The sequence below is a fragment of the Mesoplodon mirus genome, assembly GCF_964341445.2.
Source record: "Mesoplodon mirus genome assembly, chromosome: 4".
Lineage (NCBI taxonomy): Eukaryota > Metazoa > Chordata > Mammalia > Artiodactyla > Ziphiidae > Mesoplodon > Mesoplodon mirus.
This window is the reverse complement of record NC_138979.1, coordinates 8,440,350-8,455,867: the sequence shown is the minus strand read 5'-3', so window position 1 is coordinate 8,455,867 and position 15,518 is coordinate 8,440,350. Positions and strand designations below refer to the sequence as shown.

At 50.0% G+C, this 15,518-nt stretch overlaps 1 protein-coding gene across 8 annotated transcripts in view; it reads right to left on the bottom strand.

The window, feature by feature from the left end:
* Positions 1-15,518, bottom strand: part of FRMD4A (FERM domain containing 4A) — a 350,648-nt gene that overhangs the window by 67,114 nt on the left and 268,016 nt on the right. For all 8 annotated transcript variants that reach the window (XM_082618234.1, XM_082618233.1, XM_082618232.1 and 5 more), the window contains exons 12-13: positions 9,482-9,558; positions 4,025-4,163 (exon numbers count right to left, since the gene is read on the bottom strand). In XM_082618234.1, coding sequence (XP_082474360.1) covers positions 4,025-4,163; positions 9,482-9,558 — 216 coding nt within the window. The remainder of the gene's footprint in view (positions 1-4,024; positions 4,164-9,481; positions 9,559-15,518) is intronic.

The window sequence follows — 15,518 nt, the reverse complement described above, 5'->3', positions numbered from 1 at the left end:
TTATTATGGGTATTCTGTCAGCAAGGTTTAATTGGCCCCTGACATGGTTTCACTTGGCTTTTGATCTAGATGGAATGAAGAATAGTAGACTGGATCAGGAAAAAAAAAAAAAAGATTAAGAAGAAGGAAAGATGTTTGGACTGGGGGCCAACTCAACAAGTTCTCAATCTGAATTCAGAGGAACAGTGACTAAACAATTTAAGCTTTCAAGTATTTTCCTCCGAACTCTACAAGATATTCCTTGGCTCTGGGGTACATACGTTGGCCGGATCTAGCTGACAACATTTGTGATCTCTGGGGTCAGCGGATATAATTTACCAAATGTGACTGATGCCAGCACAGCCTCTCATTCTGAATGAGCTGTCAGAAAGGAACCAATACAGCCTCTTTCCGCTCTGTCTTTGGTGATGGAGGGTGGGTGGGTGGGCGTGCGTGAGAGAGAGTGAGCATGAGAGAGAGAGAGAGAGAGAGAGAGAGAGAGAGAGAGAGAGAGATTTTCTAAGTGATTTACACTAGGACCCTGAAAGAAGAAAATAACCAAGTGCCAGGGGACAACACTAGACTTCTCAGCTACCCACATCTGCTGGCTCCAACCACTAGATTGCACTTGTTTCTGGGGTTCATTAGCATCCCTCGGGAGGCCTGGGCTTTGCTGAAGCACTTCAGAGAAAGGAATGGTTGGCATGGCCTGATACAGTAGAGTGTGAAGCCATGGCCAGTATGCCAGCCAACACTGCTGTTCAGAAATATCTGGAAACACTTCATTCCAGGCCTGCCAGCCAGCACTCACCCTGAACCATCCTGCCCACTGGAGACGGGTCACATCACTGGTGTCTGAAGAACATTCCAGAAATGGAAGGTGTTGTAACACAATTCCTAAGGTGAATTTTATCATCTCTGACTTAATTTGGGGGAACTTTTAGAGAATTTAAACTTTACACACAGGTATCGGCCAAGGAACAGTACGTTGCATTAGTAATGGTAAGAGTGAGAGATAGCACACATCTCCTAAAGCAACTTCACCAACACTGTGTCACTGGACTGATCAGTGATTCTGGTCAGGAAGTTCCTTTGCTGTTCTCTAACTGTGGAAAGCAAGCAGGAGCGAGGAAAGACTTGCCTGGGGTCATAGAACCGGAAGGCAGAGTCCTTGGACCTCCCTATGGGGGAACTTGTTCCTCACCAGTCACCGCAGGCTGAGCTACTGATTCCAATAAGAAATACATGGGCGGGCTTCCCTGGTGGTGCAGTGGTTGAGAGTCCGCCTGCCGATGCAGGGGACGCGGGTTCGTGCCCCAGTCCGGGAGGATCCCACATGCCGCGGAGCAGCTGGGCCTGTGGGCCATGGCTGCTGAGCCTGTGCGTCTGGAGCCTGTGCTCCGCAGCGGGAGAGGCCACAACAGTGAGAGGCCCGTGTACAGCAAAAAAAAAAAAAAAAAGAAAGAAAGAAATACATGGGCGGGCTTCCCTGGTGGCGCAGTGGTTGAGAATCTGCCTGCTAATGCAGGGGACACGGGTTCGAGCCCTGGTTTGGGAGGATCCCACATGCCACGGAGCAACTGGGCCCGTGAGCCACAACTGCTGAGCCTGCGCGTCTGGAGCCTGTGCTCCGCACCAAGAGAGGCCGCGACAGTCAGAGGCCTGCGCACCACGATGAAGAGTGGTCCCCACTTGCTACAACTAGAGAAAGCCCTCACACAGAAACAAAGACCCAACACAGCAAAAATAAATAAAAATAAATTACTAGGGCTTCCCTGGTGGCGCAGTGGTTGAGAATCTGCCTGCCGATGCAGGGGACACGGGTTCATGCCCCAGTCCGGGAAGATCCCACATGCCGTGGAGCGGCTGGGCCCGTGAGCCATGGCCGCTGAGCCTGCGCGTCCGGGGCCTGTGCTCCACAACCGGAGAGGCCACAGCAGTGAGAGGCCCACGTACCGCAAAAAAAAAAAAAAAAAAAAAAAAAAAAATTACTAAACTCCTACCCGCAACATCTTCTTTAAAAAAAAAAAAAAAAAAAAATACATGGGCTCCAGGCACTGTGAGCATCCAGAGCTTATCTGGGGCAAATTCTCCTGCTCCTGGGGGTAGATGCATTTCCTTCAGTCCCCCAGGGGTGGCTGAGCTGAAAGCTCCCTATTGCTGCGAGCATTTGGTCTGGTCTCTTGAAAGACACTTCTTGTTAATAAGTGATCTATGATAGTTCCTTTTTGAGGTTTACTTGTTATATCAATGGGTTGACCTGTAAGCCTGCTGAATAAGGCTTCTCCAACTGCACAGTAAGACCATGTTTGAGAACAGGGCTGTGGAGCCCTAAGGATGGGCCTTGTGCCTTACCCCATAGATCCTCTAATGTGAAAAGCCAGCAGAGGGAGGAAGGGTTCTAACAGCTAATATAATACCACCCTTAGACTAAGATAGGCTTTTTCTCTTCCCCATTCAAAATCAGTGTGTGTAGGGTCTGCCGGCAAGAGGCACTGGCAGTGAGGTTCAGGTGGGTTGCCAGACTCTCTACCCCTCATCACGCATCGCCAAACAACACAGAGGATGGAATCAATGGTCTCAGGTTTTGACCTCCAACTCCTGCCACTGGAGGGCAAAACACTGACACCCACCCACTGTCTCTATCTAAAGCATGAGTCAAAAGGTTCTGGCCCCGTTTCTTTGGATCTAATCGGGCCTCAAGTTCCTGTGCCAATGCCCACCATGACCAGCAGCGATGTAGAATACTCTCATTATTCCTGGCAACAAAAATATTCCACCCTGTGCCCATTCACCCCCAAAAATGACCAAAACGGGGGAGGAAGAAGACTTCGGAGAAGAGAAAATGTGTTACAAAGGAGAACGTGACTCCTACGTGGGAAAGGCTGTGATTGAAACTGAATTATGACTTAAGGGACTGTTTGCTTTCTTCCTGTCCTATTTTCTTACTATCTTTCTCTTACCTCCCACTGAATCCCAACTCCCTCCTTCCAATCCTCCCCCCAAGCCAAGGAAGGAGCAACTCCACTCAGAAGGAAAATAAGGCAAAAGAGGAAGCCACAAGGATCCAAAAGGGCACCAATCCAATAAATCTTGGGCCCAGTAAGCCCAGGGTCCTGCCACTTCCTCCCCTCTCTAGGACGCACGGGATGGGATAAAACCTCCCACAGGTGGTGGTACTGACTAGACCAGGGGCCAAGGTCGATCTCCCTCTGAAGTTCTGTATTCCACTCCCCACCTGTCCCAAGCCAGCAGGATTCTGAGAAAGATGCAGAGCCCATCTTGATATGGCTCTTCACCTGAGGGGTAATGAATGGGAGTGGCTTGGGCGGGGAAGGCAAGGGAAGCAGGCAGACAAGGCTGGAGGAAGATGGGGGCAGAGGGTTGATGTAAGCTGTGTGTGAACCAAGGAGACGTCATTTTCCCCACCACCACGCCCCGTGTGTGTGTGTGTGTCTAACTGGGGCTGGGTCAAACCTCCCTTGGAGGATGACTGTTTACTATGGCCTGAGGCTCCAGGTCCACCTTAGGGAAACAGACTTGTTGCCTTTTTTTTTTATTATAATGTTTCTGGTTTTGCATTTTTAAGAAATGGAGTTGACAGTTGGAAAAGCCTGGAGGGTTTTCACAGCAATTATCCTCAACAGTTAGGTGGTGCCTATTAGTTGCGAATGGTTCCTTTTTTTTTTCCTCAAAAGGAAAACAATATGCCACTGTTTACACACCCAAAAGGACTTGACTGCTTATTCCTCAGAAGGGCCCTACTTGGCTGCAGCAAATGGTCTGAGTGGCTCTGACCGTAGTTGACCAAGCCGCCGAGGACACGTTGTTCTCTTCAAGAGCTGATCTCAGGAGCTGCCTCCTATAGTCCTAAAAGGCCAGTCTCACCTGTGCACATCTCAGAGCAAGGGATGCAGGGCCTCCCCAGCCATCCAACTCCTAATCCCCCAGCTACAAGATCCAGACAAGGGCCCTCGTCTGCTCACAGCTCAGTGCAAGGTCTGGTCTTGTCATAGGCCCTCCCAGTCCCAGGAAAGGGACTTACCTTACTCTGCTTTCTGTCCAGATAGAACTGGTGTTGGCTAATGGCCATAGCCCAGATGGACTTGATCAGTGCTGGACACGCGTACCACGTGTGCACTGCGATGCCACTGTGTCCAAACGTCCTCCTTGTCACTGAAGCCCTGGGAGAGCAAGAAGCAGAAGGGTCAAACACGTTTACAATGAGGGACTATGATCCTCAGTCAACAGCTTTTTACCAAGAACCCACTGGGTCCTAAAAGCTCCGGCATAAAGGTGACAGATGAGCATGTGTGCACACACACACGAAACTGGCTGGCAAAGGCCATCTTTTCATTTTATTGTTTAAATAAAAGTTGATTCTATTTAAGGTACAGAACATGATGATTGGATGTACTGATACATATACACGGTGAAGTGATCACTGCAGTCAAGCTAAAGAACATTTCCTCTCCTCACAGTTACCGTTGTGTATGTGTGTGTGTGTGTGTGATGAAAGCACCTGAAATCCACTCTTAGCCAATGTCCAGTATATAATACAGTGTTATTCACTACAGTCACCAGGCTGTACATTACATCTCTAGGCTTATTCATCCTATATAACTACCACTTTGTATAACCTTTGACCAGCATCTCTCTCCATTTCCCCTACTTCCACGTCCCTGGTAACTACTATTCTACTCTCTGCCTCTGTGACTCTTTTAGATTCCACCTATAAGTAAGATCACACAGTTCTTGTCTTTCTGTGTCTGCTTTATTTCCCTTCATAATACCCTCCAGGTCCATCCATGTTGCTGTAAATGGCATGATCTTTTTTTTTTTTAAAGGTTGAATGATGTTCCGTTGTGAATATACACCACAATTTCTTTATCTGTTCATCCATCAACGGACACTTAGATTGTTTCCGTATCTTGGCTACCGTGAATCATGCTAATCTTTTGATTTACTGGCTCCTTAGGGTCCAGAATTTGGCTAAGCCTCTGCCTTGTCTGGAATAAGACAGGTCATTCTAGTCATGGGACAGTCTTTTCTGATCTTCAGCTCCTGGCACTGGGCCAAGACAAACTTCAGAGACAGGAAGAGCCTTTGACAATGTCCTTTATTAAGCAGGCAAAGCGGCCTACGGTGAAGGACGAGCACCTCCTCTTCTAATTGTCACAGCATCTCAGGCAATAAGAACTGCTTACATTATTCTCACGCAATCTTCCTCGAAAGTTGGTTATCAATTTCAAATATATTCAGAGGGCAGGTGGGGTATAAAGAATCAGGAGAGGAAAGGCAGAAAGAATTGAGCCCGGCCAATGCCGACCCACTACCCACGTCCACATACACGTCTGTAGGAGATGTGGAGGCCGTACGCACGGAGCAGAGAGGAAGACTTTAAACTGAAGGTGGGAAGGAATGGTCCCAACATAATTCATCACATCAATGGAATCAAGGCGAAAGAGTTCTATGATTATGTTCTCAGTGAAGTATACTTTATAGGATGGGCACATGATTTTGCAAGTGAATCTGAGAATGTTTCCATACATGTGTGTGCATGTGCGTGCGTGCGTGCGTGTGTGTGTGTGTGTGTGTAGGGCAAGGTGATGGGACAGTGGCGTGAGGTTTGGGGTATCTTATGTGCACACCAGGAGAACAATGTGTGTTCAAGATTGAGCTATCTCATTTGGATGAACTTTGGGGTAGTCAGGACTTGTGAATAATCACATTATTTTCATGGCAAGTTTTCCCTTGAAGGAGATTAGAAGCTGCTCTGATCACCTTCCCCCAGGGGCTCAAGATTTAACAGTAGGTGTTCTCCAGACCCACTTTTAAGGAGGAATTCAAATCTGGTGGTTAGTTAATGCTACTGATTCTAAGCAGAGTATTATTCTTCCCTTTGGTTATAACTAAAGTTAAGAGAAAATGCCAGCTCACAAAGGAACACACAATTTAAAATAATGGAAAAGGAGCCAGCAAGAGAGTAAGGAGGAAACCCCCATGGTCTCTGCATGTGTAAAAAGAAACTGATCTGAATACTCACTCTGGCTTCCATGGCAATGGCTGATCCTGGGAGTAAATTCATTTTGAATTGGAAAGGAAAAGGAACTTGAAATGTATTCCAGGGGCGGTAGTGAGAGCAGTGCCAGGCTAGGTGTATTTTTCAGGTAAGGCGGGGGAGGGGAGGGAAGAGGCTGGCTGGTCTGGGAGTTCCCAGGAGCACCTAAATCAGATGCTCTCAGAGTGTTTCTCCTGCTCGATTATGAATTTCTCTCTTCTCTACACTGTTTGCTTCAGGCTCTTCCCAGCCCACCGACTCGTCCTGCTTTGCCAAAACCTTAAAGACGGAATATTTGCCAAGCCCACAGAACCGCAGAAACAACACTGGGTATCGATTAGGACACCGGTCCAGTAGAGCAAATCTGGAAGCATCTTCTGGGACAGCCGAGCCATGCCCTGTCCTCGCAGTGTCCCAGGACGTCCATCTTCAGGACACAATTCTGCACGACACTTGCCATCCTATAACTCTGGTCCTGGCTTCCTTCCTGGTTTGGGGGAGGGGATGACTCCTGAACCATCCCAACACAGTACAGTTGACTAGATGACTCTTCGGTGTTCAAATAAACAAGGCAACAGCAGCAGGATGACATGTTTAACTGGAGCAGGGCCAGGAGGCCGTAGAGGAGTGCTTACTGCAGCGCCAGGCGGGGCTCCAACCCCCCGGAAGACACGGGCTTGGAGCTTTGGCTTGGCCACTAAACTAAGTAGCTAACCTGGAACAATCCCCTTTGCCTGCCCTGTTGAGCATTTGGAAAAGGTGCCTTTAAATGCATTGTCAACCTGGGTCTCCACCGCTGCCATCAAGGAAGCCACGTCTCTGGCCTCTCCTTGCCTCCCCTCTCCTCTCCCTGTGTGTCTCTAGGCTGACAGAGAACTACTTTCCTTGAGGGGACATGCTCACGTTCTGTGCTCAGACTGCCTCTGGCTCCTGCACTTCTCTCTTAGGCCCACCTGCCTGACATCTTTATCCCCCTGAGGGCCCACCTTGAGCTTTACATCCTTAGCTAAGATTTCTCCTTCTCAAGAAGCCTCCCCAGACCAGCCTGGCCACCTTCAGCATTTATACGCTGTGCCATCTGGCACTTGGTACCCGCTGTCTGTGTATAGCATGGCGGTAAGTCACATAAGCTTTGGAGCCAGACTCCCTGGGTTCATATCCTGTCTTTACCCCTTAACTAGCTTTTTGTAATCTGGAGCCGGTTACTCTGCTTCTTCTGTGCCTGTGTCCCAGGTAGAACAGGAATACTAGTACCTATTGTCTGGGGTTAGAGCGAGGACCCAATGAGATAACTATCCAAGTGTTTAGAACAGTGACTGTGCGTAGTAAACACTTAATAAACATCAAGTTCCTTCTTTTGTCTCTCCAACTGTGCTAGAAGGGCTTCCTTCTATACCCCAGGACACGTAACTGTGCCTGGACATAGGAGCTACTCCACAAATGTGAGGTTGATCACTTTCATTTAATAGGCTAAAAGCCCACATGATAGTAACATGAGGTTTGGACTCTTTCCAATATCCCTGGGTCTTGGGAAAGGGAAGGGAATTTAGAATTACATCACGAATAGGACAATAGACCCAGACACAGAAAGAACATGACAAGTACACACACACGCACGCGCACGCACACACACACACACGCTGCCCACTCACTCAAGGATGCCTCCAAGGTACCTCTGCATTAGCAGAATTCCCCACAGAGCACAGGCCTGGAGAATCTGTCCAGTCCTACGCTCAGCCTCTCAGACCATCCAATCTCCAGTCTTTATTCTGTCAATCATCCGCTTTCTGCATCTGACCCATTGTGGCAACATTCATTCTGGGACATTACTTTCAGCATCTCTTGCCCCCCCTGCCTGGCCTGAATCAATGGATTCCTGCTCTGCAGAGACAGGGTCTCTGGATCCCGAGACCCTTCATCACAGGACCCTGAAGAACGCTGAACAGGCTGTTATACTACCAACGCTCCCTATCATCGCCTGACAACGAGACACGAATCTGTAAGATGTTCTCCGCTTGCCTGTCAGTAACTGTGGGGTGCCAGGGGGAGTTCTCGCCCTACACGGGAGTTCTGTTTCAAGCAGATTACGTGGCCAGGCAAGCGGCACAGCAGTCCTCCTGGGTTATCACTGGCTGCAGGAATGGACATCACCCCACAAGCCTCACCCTCTGATGGGGCAAAAATCTTATTCTCATGCTGAGAACTTTCTGGGAGGCACCTCAGCTTGTTTGAGCGCCCAGAAGCCATGTGTGTGAGGAACTGATGCCAACAACCCCTCTTCCCCGAGCCAGGGCTGGGGAACAGACAGCACCTAACATCCACATCTCCTCCTCCACAGGGCCTGATCTTTTTTTTTTTTTTTTTTTTTTTTTTGCGGTATGCGGGCCTCTCACTGTTGTGGCCTCCCCCGTTGCGGAGCACAGGCTCCGGATGCGCAGGCCCAGCGGCCATGGCTCACGGGCCCAGCCGCTCCGCGGCATATGGGATCCTCCCAGACCGGGGCACGAACCCGTATCCCCTGCATCGGCAGGCGGACTCTCAACCACTGCGCCACCAGGGAGGCCCACAGGGCCTGATCTTTTCACTGTCTTCCCAGGGCTACCTTCTTGTTCTAAGTCTGCTTTTGGACCTACTGAAAGCAATTTATCCTTGAGGGTTAGGTCTGTTTTTAGGGAATTCTGCTGCTGCTTCTGGGCTGCCTATAACTCTAGGACTAGCAGACAAAGAGAGGAGAAGCCACGGTACACGCTGCCCCGAGAACCCTCCACGCAGGGCTTGCTGCATTCCAAAATGGGACCCTATTGTTTGGCATTGGACTTGGAGAGCGTTGACTTTGACATGAGTGCTCCCTGGGATACAATGTGAGGTGGAGAGAAAAAGACCTGTGTTTCTTTCACATCTACCCACCACGGCGAACACCCTAAAATTACAGCTCACGGAATGAAACAACTTAGCACAACTCTTTCAGCTGCAGGTTCCTTCTGCTGCAGACTCTTCAACCTGAAACGTTCTCAGAAGCTCTGACAAGCCATCCTTCAGACTCTTCTCTGGCAAAAACTTTCTAGAAGGACTCAGACCACTGCTCACTTTGATTTGGTGATTGTTCTAAAGTGCTACAAATCTTTCCTAAAATGCCCTGGCTTGTAAAGACAACTCCACACGTATGAGCAAGTAATACGTGCAGCCAGATGAGATGACCATGGAACTGCTAATTTCACACACACACACACACACACACACACACACACAAACCCACTGTATTTCCCAACACATAGAACAAAACAAAGCTCTACTGTCTTATTTGAACTCTATTCTCCTGATCAACCACCCTCTTCCCACCCCCCCAAATTAACATGAACAGTGATAGCACAGAAATAGTAATATAAGTAATACGCTGGCAAGGCCACACGCTCCCAGAAGAAAAGGACTTGTCCAGCTTACCTGCGTGGGTCATGGACCTCCACAGAAAACTTCTTCTCTCTGAAATACAGGTTTTCCAACTGCCTCCATTGGAATATCTGGACAGAAAACAATGCAGTTGAAGTTCAAGAGTGGGCGGTTCACGGCTGTAGTCCTCCCTCTGTGGCTGAGCTTACAGCTGGCAGTTTCCTTATCAAAGCTGAAACAGTACAGTTGTTTGCACCTCCCGTGCCTCTTGCTTGACACACACACACACACACACACACACACACACACACACACACACACGCACGCACTGCTCTTCAGTTCAGAACCCCAGCAATGTGGCTGTGGATTTTCCTGCAGGCTTCTCAACGGGAACAAAACAAGTTCTTTTCAAGTGGTTCCCCGGCTCTGCTTGGCCTTTGTTGAATTCTCCAAGACAGTTCCCAGCTCTGCAGACTTTTCCCTCCAAGGAGAGGGGGAGGTGGGGGGAGAGGAGGGCGGGCTGATGCAGGGAGGGAGCAGTAGCCATCTGCCTGCGGTGCTGAGCCGAGCTTCCTGCCTCCAGTGCCGAAATGGGAAGGCGGTCACATTCCCAGCCTCCCCTCGGGACTCTACTTCCTGCCCATGAATGTGTAAGAGCCCAACTCGCCCTGGTGATCTGGGGCGGCCGGGGAAGCTTCCCCGAGAAGGGCGGGGGGCGCCTAGGACTCTATTTGGGGGCAGGCAACTCAAGATAACAATATGAGCCTGTCAAGCCCGGCTTCTTTCTGCAGCACAAAGAATATCAGGAGTCCTGGGGCTGGCAGGACGCGCTGCAGCCGGGAGCTTGCTGCGCTCAGGGAGGCAGAGAGTGAAATTAAGGCAGTTCTGAACAGTGGGAGCTAAACAGAGTTCCTGGCACTGCCTGATGGGCCCCTCTGGCCCTGGTGGACATTCCTTCTGGGACGAGGGAGCCTGATAAGTAAGGGGTTTGGGGGTAATCAAGCCTGCCGCATTACTCTGGAAGGGGGTTCTTTCATTGGATGAAAAAGGAAGTTACTTAAACTCTCTGAGAAATGTCAAAAGAGGTTCAAGTTATGCCCGTAACATTCATATTTATATTTGATGCATACTGTAGCCCCTTCTAGAGACTGAGAATTTGAGTTTATTGAGCCCTAAGAAGGGTCAAACAGAGTTTCATCCTGGGAGTGGCTGATTCCTCCCCTGATCTCCCCTTTCCTCACCCACTCAGTTAAGGCAAATGCTTTTTAGGGTCTCATCCTAGACTGGGGCCCCTGACCCTCTCTGATCTGCTCACATTTTCTCCTTCAAGATGACTATTTCTGTGTCCCATCCACCCGGCCCTGCTCTACCCAGGACACGGCTCCTCGGGGCTTGGCCAGAGGACTTCACCCCTTTGTCAAACTGGGCTGGAAGAAAAACTGTTTCTAGAATGGCTGCATGTTTCTCACAACCTGCTGTGCAGAATTTTACAATTACTTTGTCTGACTAATAGGGAGGAGGACATGGTTTTTTTCTGATTCCAGAGCTACCTCTTTTGTTCCCAGCTCAGAGTACTTTTTGCTCTGAAGTCCAAGGAAAACTGTACTTCTTTTTCTCCTTTCAGGTCAGTTCCAAGGAAAGCAAGTCCTACGTGAGCTCAGATAGCCTTGTGTCAGATCACAGATGAAATGCCACCTGTGTAGGCAGTTACTTGAGTCCCAGGTCTGAGTCTTATGCCCTTTCAGATAAATCCCTCAGTGAAATGTGAAAATTTCCTCTCTGACCCCCCATTGTTAGATATATACAGATGGTCCACCTGAACTTAGCTACAGACACAAAAGCGCCGGAACTAACAGCTCCTTAACTTATAACCTGGAGGTAGTACACAGAACAATGTGGCCAGACACATGCTCTGGACTCTGACTGCATCCGTTTGAATCCTGACTCCCCTATATCCAAACTGTGTGACCTTAGGCAAGTGACTGCATTTCCTTTAGCCTCAGTTTTCCCGTCTGTAAAATGGCAATAACGCTCCTCTAAGGTAGAGGCAACAGATCCTTGGCACGGTACTGGTACAAAGTAAATGCTCAATGAACTCGGATCTCAGTGCAATTCCTAGTTGTTCTTACCTCTCCCAAATCCTGGCGAATAAAGGAGATTAACTCCAGAACAACCGAAATAATTCTTAAGGTTTTTTTTTTTTTTTTTTTTTAAAAACTCAAGTCCTGTTGTCAGGGTTTAAGACAATAAAGGCTGATGATCTGCATCCTGGAAAGCTTCAAGGAAGTGTACAGATTTAGTTCCCTGACCCCCCACCCCCTTTTCTCTGAAGAGAGGGGTGAGTGGTAGATGGCTCATCCCTGAGGGGGACCCGCAGCCCCTGTGCTGCACCCACCTGCCCAGGTACGGCAGAGCCCTGGCAAGGACCCGCTTCGCAGGTGTGTGACCTGAGGGCCCTGTGCTCGGTGTTAACGCTCTGCCGTCTCCATCTTGAAATTCTCAATAAGACTGTTCAACGGGCCCTGCACTTTCATGCTGTCCCGGGCCTGTAGATTATGTCACTGGTCCTGACTGGTGCTAATGCCACGGGCACTGTCCTGGGCTGGGCAGCACTTGGGGGAAGGTGCATCTGATGGGCAGACCTCCACAAGCTTTCTCTTTGTGGGTGTGCTTGCGAGCACCTCTCTTGGGCCTTGGGTTGGAAGCCGCCCCCCCCCCCACCTGGTGAAAAACCCCAAAGCCCAACACTCAGGGGGTTGGTTCCCTGGCAACTCCTCCCTCCCTGACTTTCTGCAAAACAGAATACACGCCGGGCCTTCCCCGGAAGTTCTCCCCGATGCTGCTGGTGTGGAGAGCCTCGTGTCTGCCAAGGACCGAAACAAAACCATCTGGGCTCTGCTGTGGCCCTTCCACCTGCTGCCACGGCCCAGATCCCTGCTCTCAGCCCTGAACCCTGACGGCCCGGCTCCTGGCATCTCCCCAGGAGGATGTACTGTCTGTAGACATTTCCAGCAGAGGGTAGAGCAGTGGCTTTGCCTCATGTTTGCTCTAGGCAGGGATCTTTTTTTTTTCAAATGAAATACTGGGAAGGGAGGGAGGGAAGGAGGGCAGTTTTCCAGGACAGGAAGGTCCCAGGAACCAAAGAGGAGGTGCTCATGAGGGAACAACGGCCTTGTCCTTTGCCCTCCACTTAGGGGAGACAGGAGGTGCTGGGGAACAGGCGGATGAAGGCAGCTGGACGCCCCCATGCACCATGGTGGGCTGATGGTGGGCACAGGGACCCTACCTACCAAACCCTCCCCTCTGACGCCGGCAGAGTTGAACAACAAGCAGATAAACAGCAGATGCTTGACCGGGCCTCCCTTTATGAACAGGGTACACTGGGCTCCGATGTGCTGGTTTGGGGACGGCCCCTGATCGTCTGTCACTTCAGGGGAGCCTCCCGGGCTCAGTACAGCCATCATAACCCGGCCACCAGCTAAAGACACCCCATAAAGACTCACCGGACACACAATGATGGTTACAACTGGGCTAGAGCCCTTAGGATTTTGCCTAATTTCTATGGCCAATTCTGCCCAAGGAGGTACCTAAAAGCTCAAACACACGGTCTATCAGTAATCAAAGGGCTTATTAATACCTACAAAAAAAGGCCTTTCTAATGCACTTCATCTGGGCATCTTTAAAAAGCAGATGTCTCGGGCTTCCCTGGTGGTGCAGTGGTTGAGAGTCCGCCTGCCGATGCAGGGGACATGGGTTCGTGCCCCGGTCCGGGCAGATCCCAAATGCTGCAGAGCGGCTGGGCCTGTGAGCCACAGCCGCTGAGCCTGCGTGTCCAGAGCCTGTGCTCCGCAATGGGAGAGGCCACAACAGTGAGAGGCCCGCGTACCACAGAAACAAACAAAAAAAAAGCAGATGTCTCTTCTTTGATCTTTTAGCATCCCCTCAAGAAGACCAAGTGGGAAATTTTCTTCCTGGGGAAAACGAGGCCCAGAGAAATTAGAGGAAAATGCCTAAGGCCACACAGCACGTCAGTGAAGGAACCAGAAATAGGAATCAAGGGCACCTGGCCCATTACTCTAACCTCTAACTATGTTCCTTTCCCCATAGGTCCCCCAATTAGTGGGAACAGCTCTTACTCACTAAATGGATGGTTAACTTTATGAGTGGAATGATTTTTACAAACAAGCAGCAATGTGACTCTAGGTAGGAAGCATAAAGCCACATCTTTTCCGTCCTACACACCGGATTTCCTTTCCTTTACAGGCTGTAAACGATAATACCTATCACTCCTTTCTTGTCTTAGAGACCTGGGTTCTTCTGGTTTTCCATACAGAGATGGCTCAGTATCCGTAGCTTTCCATCAGGGACTGACAAACAACAAGAATCATGATTAAGAACAGCCTTAATCATTTGGCCTTGCCTGGAAAACATAAACATAGAGAAACCATCCAGAAGCGGTTTCATCGAGAGCGTGCCTGTAGCCATGGTTGGGACCATGGCTGGTCCTGGATGTGGATTCGTGGCTTCTGACCCAGACGTGTGATTCCCAAGTGACCACAGGCCCCCCACTTCCCCTTTCCGGGCCCCAATGTCATAACGTATAAAAGAGGAGATGGGAAAATTTATCCACGGAAAGCAGACAAGAGTGGCTAATAAATAGAGCCTTTGAGCCCTGAGTGCAGCAGGATGCACTGAAAACACTTAATGAGCAGGACCAGGTTACTGGATCCTATGAGCGGGTCTGCCAGATTCCCACATCCTGTGTACGCTGAAGGTCAGGGCCAAGAAGGACTCATGTCCTGTTCTTTCTGGGTGGGTGAAGGCACAGCGGGGACAGGCAGAGGGGCCTTGGATCCCTGCGACTTCCTCCACAGCCAGTGTCTACTGGGCGCTAGCACAGCACACGGGGTGATGGGTGAGCTCTCGGAGCGAGGCTGAAATAAAGGCTTGAGAGGAAGTCCGCTCTAGTGGCTCTGATTCTTTTTTTTTTTTTTTTTTTTTTTTTTTTCTTTTTGCGGTATGCGGGCCTCTCACTGTTGTGGACTCTCCCGTTGCGGAGCACAGGCTCCAGACGTGCAGGCTCAGCGGCCATGGCTCACGGGCCCAGCCGCTCCGCGGCATGTGGGATCCTCCCGGACCGGGGCACGAACCCGTATCCCCTGCATCGGCAGGCGGACTCTCAACCACTGCGCCACCAGGGAGGCCCGGCTCTGATTCTTGACCAGGACTTGGGGGAGCCTCGTCTTTCTCCTGTCTCTGAGGCTGAGTCACCAAGCCTCTTAATGACCTCTGAGTAACTTCCTGCTGCTTCTAGAGGAACCATTATACTGAATCCCGGCGACCATCTGGCCAGTCCCCACCTCCCACAGATAAAGCAAGCCCGGGGTGGGGGGCAGAGGTTAAGTAAGTAGTTGATGCCGGGCCCACTCTTGGTACTTCTGTCCTGGGCTCTTTCTAACACGCCAGGAGGACCCGATGATGAGCAAGAACAGAGCTGTTTCGAGCCGATGTTTAAGTGATCGCTTCTCCAAAGGCTCTTGGCTGCCTGCCTGCCTTCCAAACACCAGCAAGGAGTTCTCTCGTAAGAAGAATCAGACTCACAGCCAGGAATAACCTCCGAACTCAGGACGAAACACACCAACTAAGAAAACCCACTTCCCGATTTCGTTTCTGCTCTGTTCACCCTCTAGAAGTAGGGTTGTCACCCACTCATCTCCAGGTGTATTTATGCACTTCGGCAAATAAAAATGAGCTGCCACACGTCGTGAGGGATACGGGACAAAAGGAATCACGCCACCCCAACGGGATGGACTTGAATTAAAATGGGAGCACAACACAGAAATCCCAAGCCTGCACGTTCAGAGGATTTTATCAGGTGTCCCCTGAGGAGGCTTTACTGTCACGCAAGAACTAGTTCTAGGGAACAACAGACGCAGCGCTGTTTCTAGTGGGTTAACACCATATGTCAGAGGTTTTTATATCGGTGGCGTGGGTATTCAATACATTTTACCTTATGCTCAGAAAAGAGAGAAACAAGGCCCTGGGGGTTTAGGTAACAACCAATCCCCATGTCTCTTCCACATATTCAAGT